This window comes from Diabrotica undecimpunctata, chromosome 4, assembly GCF_040954645.1.
Source record: "Diabrotica undecimpunctata isolate CICGRU chromosome 4, icDiaUnde3, whole genome shotgun sequence".
NCBI lineage: Eukaryota > Metazoa > Arthropoda > Insecta > Coleoptera > Chrysomelidae > Diabrotica > Diabrotica undecimpunctata.
The window spans coordinates 91,144,866-91,162,609 of NC_092806.1; the positions used below are offsets into that span (position 1 = coordinate 91,144,866).

A 17,744-nucleotide genomic window follows, 5' to 3' on the forward strand; every position below is an offset into this window, starting at 1 on the left:
TTCGCTTACCAGGCTATCGTGCAACTCGTTGTTGTCCTGCTGCGTATTAACAGGTTGAGTTTCTTGTATGATGGGCTCAGGAATCTGCTCATTAGGGATTTGATTATGAACTTGATCTACAACTAGCTCTTGGTTATGAATCTCCCGTTCGACTTCGCTTCTGATGGTATCGCGTCTAGCCTCTGGGATAAGATTGTTTCTTATAATTACCCGGTATTGATCTGCTATTCGCTGTTCAGATACTTGAATCTCTGGGTACTCCCTGCAAAATTCGGCATACAGTTGTTGTCGATAGCCGATCGTTTCTCGACCGAGGTTTGTCACCTTGTAATAGAAACGCAAAATGTTTTCATTAATAGACACAGTCCATTTCATGCGCTGCCTCGGTCGTCCCGCTTGAGTGAGCGCCGGCTGATGTTCCAGCGCAGCACCTTCAGCGAGTGGAGCTCGTGTTGTTGTTTGGCTCATTTGTGGTTCTTCTTGTTGTTGGGCTGTAGCTGATTGTATGACAGGGGCCCGCCTCCTCAACACCCTGCCACCGACGTCCCGCATGCTGTCACGTCCAGCGCCGGCTCCAGACGTGCCCTGGCGATCCCCAGGCAGCGACCCTAAACATAAATTATTAAACTCCATTTTCATGGGTGTGCATTTTATACCTACTGCCAGGTGTCAGTTTTTGTTCCACGGCAGGTATCCCTGCTACCCTCTGGGTATCGGTTCTAAGAATACCCAGAGAGCATCCCCCATTCGCAGGGGGCCGCGCCTGATAGAAGAACTGACAAAAAACTCCCACAGGTTATTATTATTATTATTATTATTATTACTAATATAGGGTTATTAACCGATGTAATAAAGAATAATGAAATAAAACGCATATAAGTATTTTCAGTAATCGCTTTATTGTAAATCAAGTGAATCATAATTATTAACAAAAATCTGTTTTATTTTTATTGTAGTGCTTTATGATATGCAATGTTTTTTGTATGATTACCTGGTGAATATATAAACAAATCTGATGGTTTTCCAACACGGGAATAGCCAACATACAATTGACCATGTGAGAAACATGGGTTTTCTAGATTAATACCACAAACACCTAATGATTGCCGCTGCGACTTATCTATATAATGGTCATGGTTAATTCATTTACATCTATGTTTTTTGCAGCCAATATAGCCCGTTCGATAATCCAATCATGGTTTCTGTAATTTTAAGTAACATCTGGAAACACCTTTTGAATAAGTTCATCTTTTGATCAAGTTAACTGATAAAAACTTTGAGGAAAGTTAATGCTACCAGTCAAGGTGTCTAGAGGAAATTTGCCATTACCAATGTCAATGAGTTGTTTAGAAAATATGTCTTGATATTGGTCATTTTGTAACTCGACACGCATATTCTTGCTTAAGTGCAATACCTTGATATGTTTCCACAAATTGAAGGACTTTAGACATGCATTGAGTTCATCAGCTGGCGTTGATCGTGAAATCACTGGCAATGTTTGACGAAAATCTCCTGCTAATAAAATCATTGCACCAACAAATGGGTTATGATTGCTCCGTAGATCTTGTAAGGTTCTATCTAAAGCCTCAAAAGATTTTTTATGTGCCATCGTGCATTCATCCCAAACAATGCTACAAAACCTTTGCCATTGCAGAATCGAAATGTTGCAGGTTGGAGTTTCGATGCTTTGCATGTTTAATGAAAATTTTAGTGCTGAATGGGCTATTCGACCACCTTTAAGCAAAGTTGCTGCGATCCCCGACGAAGCGAGTGCAAGTGCAATTTTATTTTGTGAGCGAATTGTTGCTAATATCAATGAAACCATAAAAGTTTTCCTGTACCACCAGGTGCATCTAAGAAGTAAATCCCTCCTGTTTTATCATTTGTTACTTTCATAAGTGTATCAAATACATACTTCTGTTGTTCATTCAATAGTGGAAGATTTGTTTAAATTAATTCTTTCTTTGTTGAGATCATACACTTTTTCTCGGTGCAACTATTGGTTAAAAGCATTATGCATTGGACGATTGGGCGCGGCCAGGCCTAATTGAAATAATAGTTTGTTTGACATCATTAAGCACATGTCCTCAATTGAAATCAATGCTTTATTGTAAATTTCTTCGCTTACTTGTATATTTGGATTTCCCCTTTTAATCCGTATTTGATACAAAATATCATCACACATATTATCTTTGTACTTGATACACAAACCATTTGATTTTGATGGGAAGCATGTAGATATGATTATAGAAAACATTGTTCGTATTTGATGAGTTTGTGATGATATTACAACAGCATCATTGAGAGTTTGATCAAAATGAGAGTCATTTTCTAGCAATTGCAAACGTTGGCAGGCTTCTCTGTATGATTCACACAAATCACCATCAACAGTTCGTAAATGTTGGAAGGATGTTGGGCCACATACATTGACTAATAGCAGTCGTAAATAAAAACATTCATCATTGCTTGGATGTACTCAATAAATTCGACCAATCGCATTGGTAGAATATACATCTGGGTATCCTGGAACTGGTTTTCCTTGTATCTGTCGTATAAATCTCCTTGAGGATTGATTCCAAGTATAATATTTTGGCATTTCAGAATATAACAATGTTTGAGCAAAAGCATCGTTTTGGGATATCTTAAAAAAACTGGTTAATGTAGTAGATGATGGCTGAGCAGCTCTTTGTACTGCGTTGTAAATGTGTTGTAAAATATACTCTTTGTCCATTTTCCAAATGCACAGCTAAATGAACAACAGTAGAGTGTCTCCCATAACTAGTTAAATAGGAATTTAGTTATAAAATATTTGTATGGGAAAAAGAAAAGGGCTCTTTTAGGATTTTCCCGAAAATTATTCCAATTTTTCTTGCCGTAAAAACCATCTTTAGACTTTATGTAACCTTTTAAAAAAAGAATTGTTAAGATTGGTCCATGCGTTGTTGAGTTATGCGCTTACCAACACATTTTGCGATTCATTTTTATATTATAGATACAACGAAACCACCTACAACCTACAGACCTACAAATTGCGGAGGAACTACTGAACAGTTTGGATGCATCCAGACGACAAAAATGGGTGGAGACTGTAGAAAAACTGGACTTTAGTAAATAAAGCAGAAGAGCATGATTATTCTTTTTGTAGTGCCTATCCGTTTCGTATGTTGGCGACCATCATGGTAATCTGTATTTTGCACACTGCTGCTCTGAAAAGATTTTAGGTTGTTGTGTTGAACCACATACGTAGATTTTTCTGCCAGGAAATCCTTCGCCTTCTTGGTCCACTTTTTCCTTCTACTTTTTCCTGTAAAATTAATTGCAGCAACCCATATCTATCTCACATAATGTGACTGAGGTATTCGATGTTGGATGTTTTTATTGGGGTTAATAACTCTTTTCCTTTTTGCATTCTTAATAAAACGTCCTGGTTAGTAAAGTGGTCGCTAAAGAATATCTTCAGGATTCGACGATAAAGCCACATTTTAAAAGCCTCAATTTTTTTGCAGGTAGCATCTGTGAGAGTCCACGACTCAACTCCGTACAACAGTATAGAAAAGATATAACATCGTACTAACCTGTTTTTTATGGGTACTGATAAATCATGACATTTCAATAGCTTAGCCATTTTTTCAAATGCAGATCTTGCTTTCTCTATCCTACAATTGATTTCTAAGGAATGGTCTCAATTTTCATTGAATTTCGTACCAAGGTAGCTGTAGCTGTTTTTACTCTTTCTATTGGTTGACCATTTACACTGATTCTTTAAATTTGCTGTTCCTTATTAGAGATCATGATACATATTGTTTTCTTAATGTTCAGTGAAATTCTATATCTTTTGACTGACTTCTGTGATTCTATTAATTAACTTCTGGAGGGCTTCATAACTGTCAGCGAATACTACTGTGTCATTAGCGTATTTGATGTTATTGATACATTCTCCGTTAATTTGAATTCCGGCTTCAATATTAAAGATTGCTAATAAGTCTCTAAAGCATGCATAAATATCGCAATTCACATCTCTACATCGTTGAAATAGCACTTGTATGCTATAGAGGGCCTCTCTCGTACCCACTGCGTTCCAAAAGCTAAACTGTGCACGGCTGATATTTTCTACGCATAGTCTTTGTCAGAAATAACTTTAAAATGTGGCTCATTAAGCTGACGATTCGAAAATCATTGCAGGATACGTTTTTTTTTTTTGGTAGAGCAATAAACTTTGACTTCAGTCATAATCTTGATATTACTCCGTTTCAATATATATCATTAAATATTTTTGTTAGTCGTTGAATACCGTCGGTGTTAAATAGCTTTATGAGTTTAGCATATGCATTGTTAGGTCCAAGAGCTTTGCCATCTTTTAATTGTGATATTACTTTTTCCACTTCATCTGATGTGATTGGTAAGTGATCATTACATATATAGGACGGAAGTTTTTCAAACCTATTATCATCAAAGAGTTGTTGCATGTATTTTGTCCATATGCATATTTCTTGATTTTCATCTGTGATGATGTTCTGTTGATCTTGTAGTTTGCTAGCTGTATTAGATTTTTGAAGACCAACTACTTGTTTTAATTTTTTTATACATATTAAATGTATCGTGTTTTTGTTCCAACAACTCTATCTCTTCACACACTGTTTTTAACCAGTTTTCTTTGGCCTTTCGTATTTCGGTTCTTATTTGTCTCTGAATATTTTTCTGTCTGAATTTGTTTTTTTGTTTCCTTATCTCTTAGTCTTCTTATATCACATTGTTTGTTACTATTCTTTTTTGTAATATTTTTAAATCTAAACCTAAATTTTCCTGGTTGATCTTGCTAAGAGATCCAAGTATACAAACGTCTACTGGTAGTTTGAAAAACTAACATGTTTCTTACTTAAAAAATTTGGAGAAATCCAACTAGAAACAAAGTATTAAGAGTGCTCAACAGAGTGCCCTCCCACATTTTAGTAACCTCAATAGCATCTAGAGACCGTGAGACTGGAGACTACACCACAAAAGTTAAACAAAACTAAAAATACTGAAATCTGCATACCCACCTATATCAGAATACTCTTATGAGTTTACTCCAAAAGATATCACCTCAGTAATATTAGAAATTAAGTCTGGAAAGGCACCCGGTACTGATAAAATCCGTACAGAATTTTTAGTTCACTGTTGCAAATATGCTAGGAAATGGCTGGCTGATTTCTACATAGATATCTTAAAATCAAAAAAATCTTCCAATTACTTAAAAAAAACCTCCAATATAGCCTTATTAAAACCAGAAAAAGCAAATGATCAGCCTCAAAACTAGCGACCGCTTGCACGGCTGAGCTGCATCTATAAACTGTTAGAACGCTTAATCTACAACAGAATTAGTATGAACATATTTGAATTGATACCCATTGAGCAAGAAGGTGTCAGACCTATCCGCAGTTGCACAGATCAGATTATATTCCTAACAACACATATCGAAGCAGGATTTCAAAGAAAGGTAAAAACATTTCATTAACCTATCAGCTGCATATAACATAGTCTGGAGACAAAGACCAATTTGCAAACTACTCCGTGCCACTCTATGTCAAAAGATAACTAAACTCATTGATGGCATACTCACCGATAGACCCCTTCAATAGTTTATACGTCGAGGACCTACCTAGGACAACTTGGCAGAAATTTGGCTCCTATGAAGACTGTACCATTGCAGCAAGACATAATAACATGGATGTAACAGACACAATACTACCGGATAACCTTGCCAGTATAAAAAAATACTTCCGCAAATAAAGGCTACGGCCTAATACAACGAAATCCGAAATATATTGTTTACATCTAAATAATGCCTAAGCCAAAAAAACTCTCCGTTCACTTTGAAGTTCACTCCATTTGAGTAGCTCTTGATAGAACTTTGGGTTTTAAAAAACACCTTCAAAGAACGGCATCAAAACCAAAAACGCGAAATTATATAATCCAAATGCAATATGGCACCACATGGGGTTCCTCAACCTCCGTGTTCAGATCCTTCGCTGTCGGACTTGTATACTCCGTAATTAAATATAGTTCCTCGGTATGGCTCAAGAGCAAATACATGAAGATTGTTAACACATAAATTAAATCAGACAATGAGAATAATCTCAGATAAAATTAGACTAACACCGAACTATTGGCTTCCTATTCTGAGTTACATTCCTCCGCCGAAACTACGAAGAATTCATTCACTTCTCAGAGAATATAGAAAAATCCAGGCTAACCATTTACTACTCATCCACCATGACAAGCTTAATACCGAAATAAATAGACTAAGCTCCAGATATCATCCACTGTTGAAGGCTACCTCCTTACATCAGCACTATTACTTTCTCACCAAAGCTTGGAGAAGATAATGGGAGAACGACTCGCTACAGAAAATACACCAAATGGTTTGTATCGAACAGAAATCGCCAGGCTTCGAATTGCCCCGTAATACATGGACAACGCTAAACATAATAAGAACAAGTAGCGGTAGATATGTTGATAGCTTACAGAGATGGAGAAAAGCCCTTACTCCTGAGTGTGACTGTAGTGCGCAACGATAGGCTGTGCATCATATTGTTGACGAATGCTCGCGAAGGCGGTTCTCTGGAGTTTTTATGAGTTCCTGAATGCGACACAAAATGTTTTAGATTATATTGATACATTAGGTGATCGTTTGTAATACTTCATTTTCTATTATATGTTCTTATTGTATGCCATACGCTAAACATTAAATTTTTAATAGGAACGTCCAGATAAACCAATGAATCACCACTAGTGATTCAATTTTCGCGATAAGTCTGTCGATTTACTTCTAAACGAAACTGAGTTGCTTGAAAACACCACGAGTCCGTAGGACGAGTGGTGTTTTCTTTAAGAAACTCAGTTGAGTTTAGAAATAAAAGACAGACTTATAAGCTAAATTAAATCACGAGTGGTATTATATTATACTATTTCATGAACAAAGTGATAGGTCAAAAATTCAGTAGAATGAAAGGAAGGAATTTAATAATAATACATTTGATCTAGGTAACCCAAATCTACCCATTTTTTGAATAATTCACAATTAGTCATAATCATAGAAATATTTTTCTTGTACCAATTTTGCAGTAGTGTTCCATATGGTTTTAATAACACTCTCCTTGTAATCACTACCATCAATTTTTCGCATGTTGAAGGCCCAGTCTTTTAGAATGAATGCTAGTCTTTCGTTGTTATTTTCTGCATCTAATTTGTAGTTGCGATCCACACAGAACATCATAAATTGTCTCCATATATAAGATTTAGATTTTCTTGTGTTACTCGGTATATTTTCTTCAATGTTTTGATTTATAACTTCGCTTGAAGTACCACCGAAACGACTCATTTTGACGTATACAGCTACAATAATTTTTTTGGCAAACGTCAAACTTTGCTTTGCGATCGCTATCCATGGTTACGTCGTTGAAAACACGAAGCTGATAGATCAATCAGAATTGAAAGACAGTTGGTGTTTTCGCGATAACACAAGCTGTCTTTGGTTTGTGATTGGTCAGATTATGTGAAAATTTTAAGATGAGTGAAATAGTCGTATCAATTTTTAAACACTTAAATCAACATAGACAACATATTGAGTTTGTGTATTCTTTCGAGTTTGTTCGATATTAAGGTAATACAATTACCTCAATAATCTGACAATTCTTCAGAAATTTTAAATTATATTAGTAGATATAAAATATTTGTCGTATACCATAATGTATTTTTTGTATTAAGAGTGTTACTAACGATATCTTCTGTGACAATTGCTGCAACAGTAGGCACCTTTTTTCAATACGGGCATTAAATTTTATTGTGTGTTGTATGAATTCAATTTTATTTGTAGAATATGATGAAATAAAAGTGTTCACACTTTTGTGGATAATTACGAAGTAATTATAATATTTGTTAATAGCTCTTCATTCGTTTTAATAAATCAACAATTAACATAATTACTATTTAAATGGGAATAAGCTACAATTAAAGGTTAAAGTAAGTTTATTGACGTTTCAATTTCCACTTCGGAAATAGTTCTCAAAATTTTAATTTTCGAAGTGGAAATTGAAACGTCAATAAACTTACTTTAACCTTTAATTGTGGCTTATGCCCATTTAAATGGTAATTACTTTAAAATGCCACAAGAAAATAGCTTCAGAACAACAACAATTAATAAGCACAAAACTGCGTGATAATTATTTGATTTTATTTTATACAAGAAATAACGTTAACATTCCAGTGAATATTGGATGTGTCTACAGAATCACAGAAAAATTTTTCTGGTTGACATTTCAAGCGATTTCTTTTCGTTCTGATTCATTTCCTGTTATTCTTATCCACGACAGGAGTGTAAATTCTAATTAGTTAAACGCTTTTCAAAATTCCAGTTCTGTTCCGCGATATTGTGTGGCCTGCTACAACTAAATTTTTGGAAATAAAAAAAATCCAATTATTTTATATTTAAAACCTAAGCTATTTATCTAGACTCTACTGTTTACTATAATTTTTTTTATTTTATAGTAATCCTGTGATGCCTTGTGATACTTTACCAACTTTAGACTTATCCTTATGGAAAGACTTTGGAGCAGGAGTTGGAGTTCATCAAACCGTACCCTTTAGACCCGTTGGATTAGGTTCTCATCCTGTTTATAGAAAATAAATTGGCCATATATTATATTTTTATACTGAAGTGTAGGTGAATTTAGAACCTAGTGTATTATTTAACTATTGAATTGATTTAAACTATTTAACTATTTAATTGAATTTAATTGATATTGGTAGTGTTTATACGTTTCTCAGATTGGCCATTGGTATAATACAAATATAATAGTAAGTTGTAAGAGTTACTTAAAATATGTTATGTTCCATTATTGTTAATTACTAGTGTACGTCAGTATTGTTCCCTAGTTTGTTCTTTTGTTGTCACTTTGTAAACAAAATATTGTCTGTCCACCATGAATGATTTTTAATTGCTTGTGTTTTCTTTATTAAAAACTATTAGTAAATAGAATATCTAGTTTTGTGCGAATTAATGTGAACACAAGCAATAATTCTAAATAAAAATTATCCAAGTTCGTTATGGACAAAAAAAAACTGCAATTTAACTTGTTTTCTATGATATATGTCCCTCTTGGATGTTATTACGTTTTAAAGGCATTTTGGCATACAATTAACAAATTTTTTACACTCTAAATATTACACATTTTTGGTGTTTGCTGGTCTCGAAACCATATAGGTATGTATGATAGCCTCAATTAATTTTATTTTTATTGTATAATGTGCTTACGACCTTTTAGAATAGTGCACCGATCTTAATCAGATTAAAATCCGGTGATTTTTTTGGTCATTCAAAACACTGTTTGTGATTTGTTTTTCTCCTTAAAATATTTTATTATGATTTAGGACACATACCATGGGTCGAATCGTTTTCGAAATTCTTGATTGTTGAAATCAATTTGGTTCAGTTTCCAATTTATGTTGCAGCAATTCTTTGTATTTTTAAGAAGTTCTTAGGCCTTCTATCGGCACAAGGTATCTTTGTAAGAAAAGCATATCCAGAACATATCCGATAGATGTTTTTGTAATTAATATGAACTGCTGTTTTTCGTTGTCACTTACTCTAAGAAAATAAAAAAGCTGTACTAAAAAATGTTTAAGTGAATCTCAACAAAACACTTTTCTCCAACGTTTAACATTCCAACTTAAATCTGTTTGTCCAAACATATTATTTCTTCATCATAGCATTAATTAATTAACTGTTTTTTGCGGTCTGACTGTTTTCCTTTACCTATTGTAAGTCCTTTTCGTATAGTGGAGCAATCAATAACTACAGCATGTACTCATTCGTGCCGAAATTATTTTGTTTCTTTTTTAGAGCTTAACTTCTTCTTGACTGGTTTTACAACTCGGACTAAGTCTACGCTGCATCTACTATAGCCATCTATCTTCTACGATCTTGCTTTTCCATTTTCCATTAATGTACTCCAATCGTAGATAAATCAGGGCTTAACTTGGTTACTCCTAAGTTAAATATTTTATTTACTGCTGTTTCCTTTCCTTTTCTTTCACATTCTCATTTGCTGTTCACTTCAATCGTTTCAGTGCATCTTTTTTGGATTAAATCTTATTTACAGCACCTAAACTTACATCAGCCCGTTGGTAATATCTGTTTAAGTGACTAAGTTGTGTTCACCTAAACTTTCTTAGTGCTCATCTTCAACGTAATATTCTTTTTCACAAATAAGTAACAAAAAGAGTTTACTACACCAAAAATGCAATTATTAAAAAACAACAAAAACAACAAAACTGTTGTGTGTCTGTAGCTTAGTATTTATGCTTGGTTTTTATTGTACTATAAAAAAAGTAAAATTATTTAAAAAATGCTGTATTTACATTTATTGATGCAATATTGTATTTGTAATCATTTAAGATCTATTATTTTTCACTGCCAATACAAAACACAGGTATATTAAAGTTCACTATAGATCTCCAAAAGTACTCTAAATTGAATGACATATTCTTTGATCAACACTTTTGCCACAGTAGCAACTTTCTAGTCTGAAATTGCGTAGATCTCGACCCACTTCATTAAGTAATCTATTATGACTAATATGTACTTGCATATATTTTCACTTTCTAGAAATGGACCGGCAATGTCTAAAGCTATTCTTTCAACTTTGAACTTCCAACATTGTATTATCTCATTTGAGCCTTTCTTTTTTGGTAAGGTCCGCTACTCGTAGTACAGGTAGTATACCTGTCGTTTACATCGTCGGAACTATTCATCCAATAAAACCGTTTCCAAATTCTCTGAAGGGTTTGCTTTATACCAAAATGCCCTCCTGCTGGACTGTCGTTTAGCTGACGAAGTACTTCGGCTGTTCTGCTTTTTGGAGTCACCAGCTGTCTTCTCTTCTCTAAACCATCATTATTTTTCAGAACTCATTTAAGCAAGCTGTCTTTCATGATAAAGAATTCCCACTGGATCCAATACATTTAACTACTAATTAAAGGCTTAATATTTCTTGCCAAGACGATCGACTTTTTTCTTCTTTTTATTTTCGAATTTACTGTAAATCTGGATTTTTTTCTTGTTTTTCTCAGATCTTAATAAGCGTTCCCTTGTCGTTTGCTAACGTTTGGCTACCGTTGGTCTAAACACTGCTGTTTTCTTTGATTCTGTTTTGTTGCAGTGGAGACACTCTGCTGGGCACAGCTTCTACAAAGAGAATCAGCGTTCCTGTGGCTAGTTTCGGCTCGATGCTCAATCTTTAAATCGTATTTTTGAAATCGTTTAATCCAACTGACTAATTGACCCTCTGGATTCTTAAACTACGTTAACTACTTAAGGCTGATATGGTCGGTTCGGATTAAAATCTTCCTTCCATGGAGGTACTAATAGAAGTTTTATACTGATTTTAGTACTTCTAGAAGTTCTCTTCTCGTGACGCAATCATTTTGCTCAGGTTTTGAAAGCACTTTACTAAAACATCTAAGAACTCGTTTGTGTCCTCCTAAAATCTGCTCCAATATTATATCCTAAATTGCCACAATCCAGATCCTGTGGTGAAGGCTGTCTTCTCCTTACCTGCTGGATATATTTCTACAAGCCAGTATCCAGACTTCAAATTAAAAATAGAAAACAATTTACTTTCAGCCAATGTATCCAACCTGTCGTCTATCCGAGGTATCTATCTTTCTTGGTAACATTGTTTAACAAATGGTAGTCCTTACAGAACCTTTTAGTTCCATCTTTCTTCATGACCAGGACCACCGGAGAGACCCATGGGCTGGTAGAAGCTTCTATCACAAGTAGATTAAAACTTACACTGAGTTTGTCAAGCCAATCAGAGGAAATGAAACGAAGAACAAAACTTGCTTGGGCAGCATTCGGCCAGTTAAAATTAGTCTTTACAGGACCTTTAATAGAGTAACAAAAAGAAATCGTATTTCGAATATGTTCTCTCCACTACAAATATACCTATACCTTCAAAACATGGTATATTGTAAGAGCCTCCATAAAAAACTATAAAGGCTCTCTTTTTATAATAAAAATGGAATCATATATGGTGGGAATAAGATTTAAACAAGTACGAAAACAAACACATGGATTCGCAATTAGACAAGAGGACAAGATGTATATAATTGCAATATTTAAATGAAGATCAGCAAGATCAATCAATATGATCAATATTTAAATGAAGATCAATCATAATAGAATACTAGAGAAGTGGCAAAAAGGTTACTATATCGGGACCGAGAACGGGCAGAACAAACAGAGAAAACTCAAATGCAAGATAGGGAGATGACATAATCATAGCCGTAAGAGGATATATTTATCTTGGTAAAGCATATTCTTATATCTTGGACTGGAGTAGAAAATGCTGGTAACTGATGGTTAAGCTTATTGACCAAATTTTAAAGTATTTGCTGTATCACCTGTAATTTTCAGATGTAATATATGTTTGCGATTTATTTAACTTTTCTATGATATTCTCATATAAAACATTTTTTGTTTTATTTTTGTAATGAGACCTAATGTATAAAATCAGTAATTTGCAATTTTTGTATCTACTTTTAATTACAAGTAAAATAATTTTATAAAAATTTATGTTGGTAAAATGTATTACAATCTTAACTTTACTTATTTATTTAATACTTTTGTTCTAATTCACTTGTTTTGGATTTTTCTGTTTTCTTTTTTGAGTTGAAAATAACCTATAAAGTATTATAATTCGCCTCAATCAGTATTATTTATAATTATAGTGGTACTTTTACAACATATAACACATTCTCTACTCGTATTATTATTTGTAACCTGGAATGTTTAACATTATGTTAAAAGTATGTTTTAATACATTAAACGCGTAGATTATAAGTGATTTTTTTGTATTTTCGAAGCCAATATTTATACAGGGTGAGTCATAACTATTGGGACATAGACTAAGGACAGGTTATTTGGACCAAAATATGGCTATTGGGCCAAATATGCCTTAATAAAATGTTGCTGAGAAAAAAGATACAGGGTGTTAAAGTTAATTTTTGTTTTTCGTTTTTTGCTAATAGTTTCCCTGTATATTTATAAATTGCTATCAAAATTGGCACAGAGGCTTAATCTTAGACAAGAAATAGTATTTTATTTACAATTTTACGTTTTGTCATAGAGGGCGCCACGTGGATCATTCCTAATGATGAAATTGAGTCTAAACTTTTTCTGATGAAACTTTTTAGTAATTTTTATTAGAAAATATGACGTAAACATCATTTTTACGTAAAATTGGTACTCTTGTTTAAACATGATAATTTCAACCGTTTTCGATAAAAACGCAGTCGAACTGCTTAGAGTGTTAAAAAATGATTTCAAATATTATTTCATTTATGAAAAGTATGCTTTGGACTGTCAGATAATTGTTGTTGGTAAATGTCATTTGTTCAGAGTAAATTATTTCAGGATTTTCATCTACTCGAACCAAAAGTTCATCTTCTTGATTAGGTGTGATTTATTTCGGTCAACCACCCCGATTTTTAGTGTGAAATGACCCATTTCATCTAAACTTCGATATAATCTTGCAAAAGTTTTGTGATTTGGTTGCCTTCTGTTTGCGTATAACATTCCATACCTTCTGGCTGCCGACCGACCGCAAAAATTTTCTTGTGCGTATACGCAAATCATATCTCGCATTTCTTCATTAGTAAAATGATTGTGACGAGGCATTTCAATCAATAAAAGTAACGATTACTTTTAAAAAATGCAACATTACACTACACTGTCACATCAAAAATAATTTACTCTGAACAAATGACATTTACCAACAACAATTATCTGACAGTCCAAAGCATACTTTTCATAAATGAAATAATATTTGAAATCCTTTTTTAAGACTCTAAGCAGTTCGACTGCGTTTTTATCGAAAACGGTTGAAATTTTCATGTTTAAACAAGAGTACCAATTTTACGTAAAAATGATGTTTACGTCATATTTTCTAATAAAAATTACTAAGAAGTTTCACCAGAAAAAGTTTAGACTCAATTTCATCATTAGGAATGATCCACGTGGCGCCCTCTATGACAAAACGTAAAATTGTAAATAAAATACTATTTCTTGTCTAAGATTATGCCTCTGTGCCAATTTTGATAGCAATTTATAAATATACAGGGAAACTATTAGCAAAAAACGAAAAACAAAAATTAACTTTAACACCCTGTATCTTTTTTCTCAGCAACATTTTATTAAGGCATATTTGGCCCAATAGCCATATTTTGGTCCAAATAACCTGTCCTTAGTCTATGTCCCAATAGTTATGATTCACCCTGTATATATTTATTTCATTAATTGACATCGTTTGCAGTCAAATGTCATTTTTGTTGTATTTTTTATAATAAATAATTCATATATAAATTGAGTTATTATTTTAACTGTTAACTTTCTTATATATTATAACACTTATCTATCATCTATCATAGTTAGCTTACTATTATAGACGTATATCTTATATCTCATTTATTTATTAGTTTTTTACTACATGCAATAAGATGGCCTAGTGATGAAAATAAAAAAGTATTGCACACATCATAATCTATCTAGTTTAACTCCCCTTCACCCCTACACTTAGTGGATAGTTAGGTACACTTAATTATACACAACAATAATATTTATATACAAAGGACGCGCAAAATTGAGTATGGCACATTAAAATGAAAGAAGAATATAGAATGTAATATAAGCGCAAAAATATGTAATAGATTTAATTTGTTATCCAATAGTAATAATATTCTGCATTAAAATAACTTACAGTGGAAAACTTCTAGTGTAAAATGGTATAGGTATACCTATTTCAAATTGAAATTCTTCAAACGGATTAAAATTTCGGAACGTTTTCGGTCTTATTAGTGAACACTTAAAAGTAAGTATTTCCACGTTAATATAATGAATAAAAAATGGTTAGACTGTTATACTGAAAATGTGGTAAATACTTATATAGTTAGCCATTGAAACTACAATTGAAAAGGTAAAATAACCTTTAGATTACATATTAAATGTATTAAAAATTAAAATTAAGGTTACATGAGGTCGATGTGGGTAGGGAATATAATGCGATTAAAACAAAATGAGCCAGCTAGAAAAACTGTCCTTGACAGAATTATTGGTCAGAGAAGAGGAAGACTCAGAACAAGGTTCCTTGATAACCTCGACGAAGACATGAGAAATATAAGAACACGTGCTTGACGGAAGAAGGCAATGGATGGGAACGACTAGAGAGAAATTCTTGAGGAAGCTAGGACCCACACAGGATTGTAAAGCCAGAATGATTATGACGATGAGGTCGATGCTAAAAGTTTCAGTTTAAAGGAACATACTGAACCCTACTCGAAACAAGGACTACATCTATGTCCTAAGAAAGATACTAGCTAACTGAAGTGGTGGATCAGAAGGTAAAATTCTTAAAGACCTTGTCAATTCTAATCTATCATTTTTTACAATTTTTTAATACTTTGGAACAAGTTCAGGTATATTTGTTAAGGCACAATATAAGGGACTATAGCAATTTGCCTTTATCTTTAAGAAAATTAATGTTTATACCTGACAGTTCACAAATGTTTAAATATTGTTGTATGCTATATACAGATGCATCCAAAAATATTGAAGGTGTGAAATGTGCATACTGGGATAACAATAATAAAAACAGTAAAATGTTTAAACTAAATTCCATCATGTATATACACACAGCTGAATTAATAGCGATAACGGAAGCACTAAAATATTTTTATCCAATATAAATCGTTCAAAGTTTATAATTTATAGTGACAGCAAAAGTTCTTTAAGTAAAACTAGAGCATAAATCCTAAATCAAAAGTAAATTACATTGAGTTATATGTAATAAATAAAATTAAAGAACTTCAGCAACAAGGCAAAAGTGCTATGTTGGCATGGATTAAAAGCCACTGTGGAATAACTGGAAATGACCTAGTAGATGAATAATTGGCAAAAAACGCAGTAACACAAGGAATATTAACTCACTATCTTTGTTCGTCTAGAGATATAGATATACATATTCAAAGAGCTTATGAAAGAATGAAAAGAAAGGTACATTAATAAGAATATAAATACAGGAAACCATTACAGAGCAATCAGAAACCATTTTACGGATAAATCTAGGTTTTCTAAAATGGAGTGGACAAAGGATATGACAAGAAGTATATGCAGAATGAGATTTAACCACTGTCTTACACCATCATATATGTTTAAAATTAATCTAGCTAATAGTCCACAACGTACTTGTGGTCAGATGGGTAACCTACAACATAAAATTTTGGACTGTTCTCTTATATCTAATAAGGTTAATAATTTTTTTAATTCGCTGTATTTTTTGACTGATATCCACCATCCCATTAGTTTAAAGTATTTATTGACATTAGAAAACAATGAGTTTTTATATAGATTATTATATAACTAAAATGTTTTAAATAATAACTAAAATTGTAATTGTAAATATAGAGTAAGGATTCCTTTGTAATTTGTTAAAATATAAAAAAATATAAAAAAAAAATTAAGAGAAAAAGAAAATTAAAAAAAAATAAAAATAAAAAAAATATAAACCGAAAAATTAAGAACTTGGACATTCCGTAGTAAAGTAGCTATCGAATTAAGCAGACAGCTGCAGAAGAGTTTGCTGTGAAACTCTGAAGACCTCATCGTATATTTAATATATAATATTGTTGTGGTATTAAAAATTAAAGGGTAAAAATATTAAATGTACGATGAAATCAATATTTCAGAGATTATAGAAAATAAAAAAAATACTCCGAGCTGCCTGTTAACCAAAGGTAATCTTAGTCATAAATAATCTTTTGTATAAATATAACAAGTGAAATAGTGCGGGTACAATGACTAGAAGTTAACGATGGTTTTTCCCCATAAGCCATAAAGTGTTCCGTAAGCCGGATTTGCGCCATGAAAAGGACAATAGAAATATTTAATAAATAAATGATTGTTCGGAATATGTAAATACCCAGTAGAAATTAAGTGACCTTGTAGAAATAATATGAATTAGGAAAGTTTGTAGGTATTTCTGATTTTATGTGGAAGTGGTATGCAAATTTCTGATTGGCCGAGAATTTGGAAAGTGGTGATGGTTGTGTATAATGAGAGGTTGGATGAATGGATAGAGGAGATGAGAGAGTCAGTTAGTTCCAGTTTCTTAAAGTGAATGGTTGGTTTTCGAGGTGGTATCCAAGGGTAGTAAGTGATAAAGAATAAGTTGTGAGTTGGTGAAGTAATTGTGCCCGACGGTAGCTGATCTGGTACAAATTTGTAAGTAAACTTTTCCTACTTGTATTCTACGTATCGCTGTTTATTTCGGAACGAGAGATTAAGTTTGGCGAGAGGAAAAGAGGCTGGCATCATTGGAAAGATACGTGCATTCGAAGGAGAGCATTGAAGACACTAAATTGCAATATCTTGGTTAATATTGCCAATTACATAGGAGGCTGCTGAGAACTGATAATTCATTTTGCATAGAACAAGGAATTGGACAACTCAAGGCAGAGGAAGCGTTTCAACGGGAGAAACATTTGAGAACTTTGGGTTAAAAAAATATTATATCATATTAGTAACGTGTGAATAAGTTGTCGATAGTCGAAGGAGATCAAATTTGTTCTAAGAGGGGACACGGAGCTGTGGAGAGAATTGAATAATTCATACAAATTTTTTTTGGTACAATCGTTATATCAAAATTGCA

General features: G+C 33.0%; 1 protein-coding gene across 4 annotated transcripts in view; it reads left to right on the forward strand.

Annotated features, from left to right (window-relative positions):
* LOC140439760 (peroxidase-like) overlaps window positions 1–14,141 on the forward strand; it is a 489,498-nt gene extending 475,357 nt beyond the window's left edge. For all 4 annotated transcript variants that reach the window (XM_072529901.1, XM_072529899.1, XM_072529900.1 and 1 more), the window contains one exon: window positions 8,527–14,141. In XM_072529901.1, coding sequence (XP_072386002.1) covers window positions 8,527–8,665 — 139 coding nt within the window. In that variant the 3' untranslated portion in view covers window positions 8,666–14,141. The remainder of the gene's footprint in view (window positions 1–8,526) is intronic.
* Window positions 14,142–17,744: the final 3,603 nt, after the last annotated feature.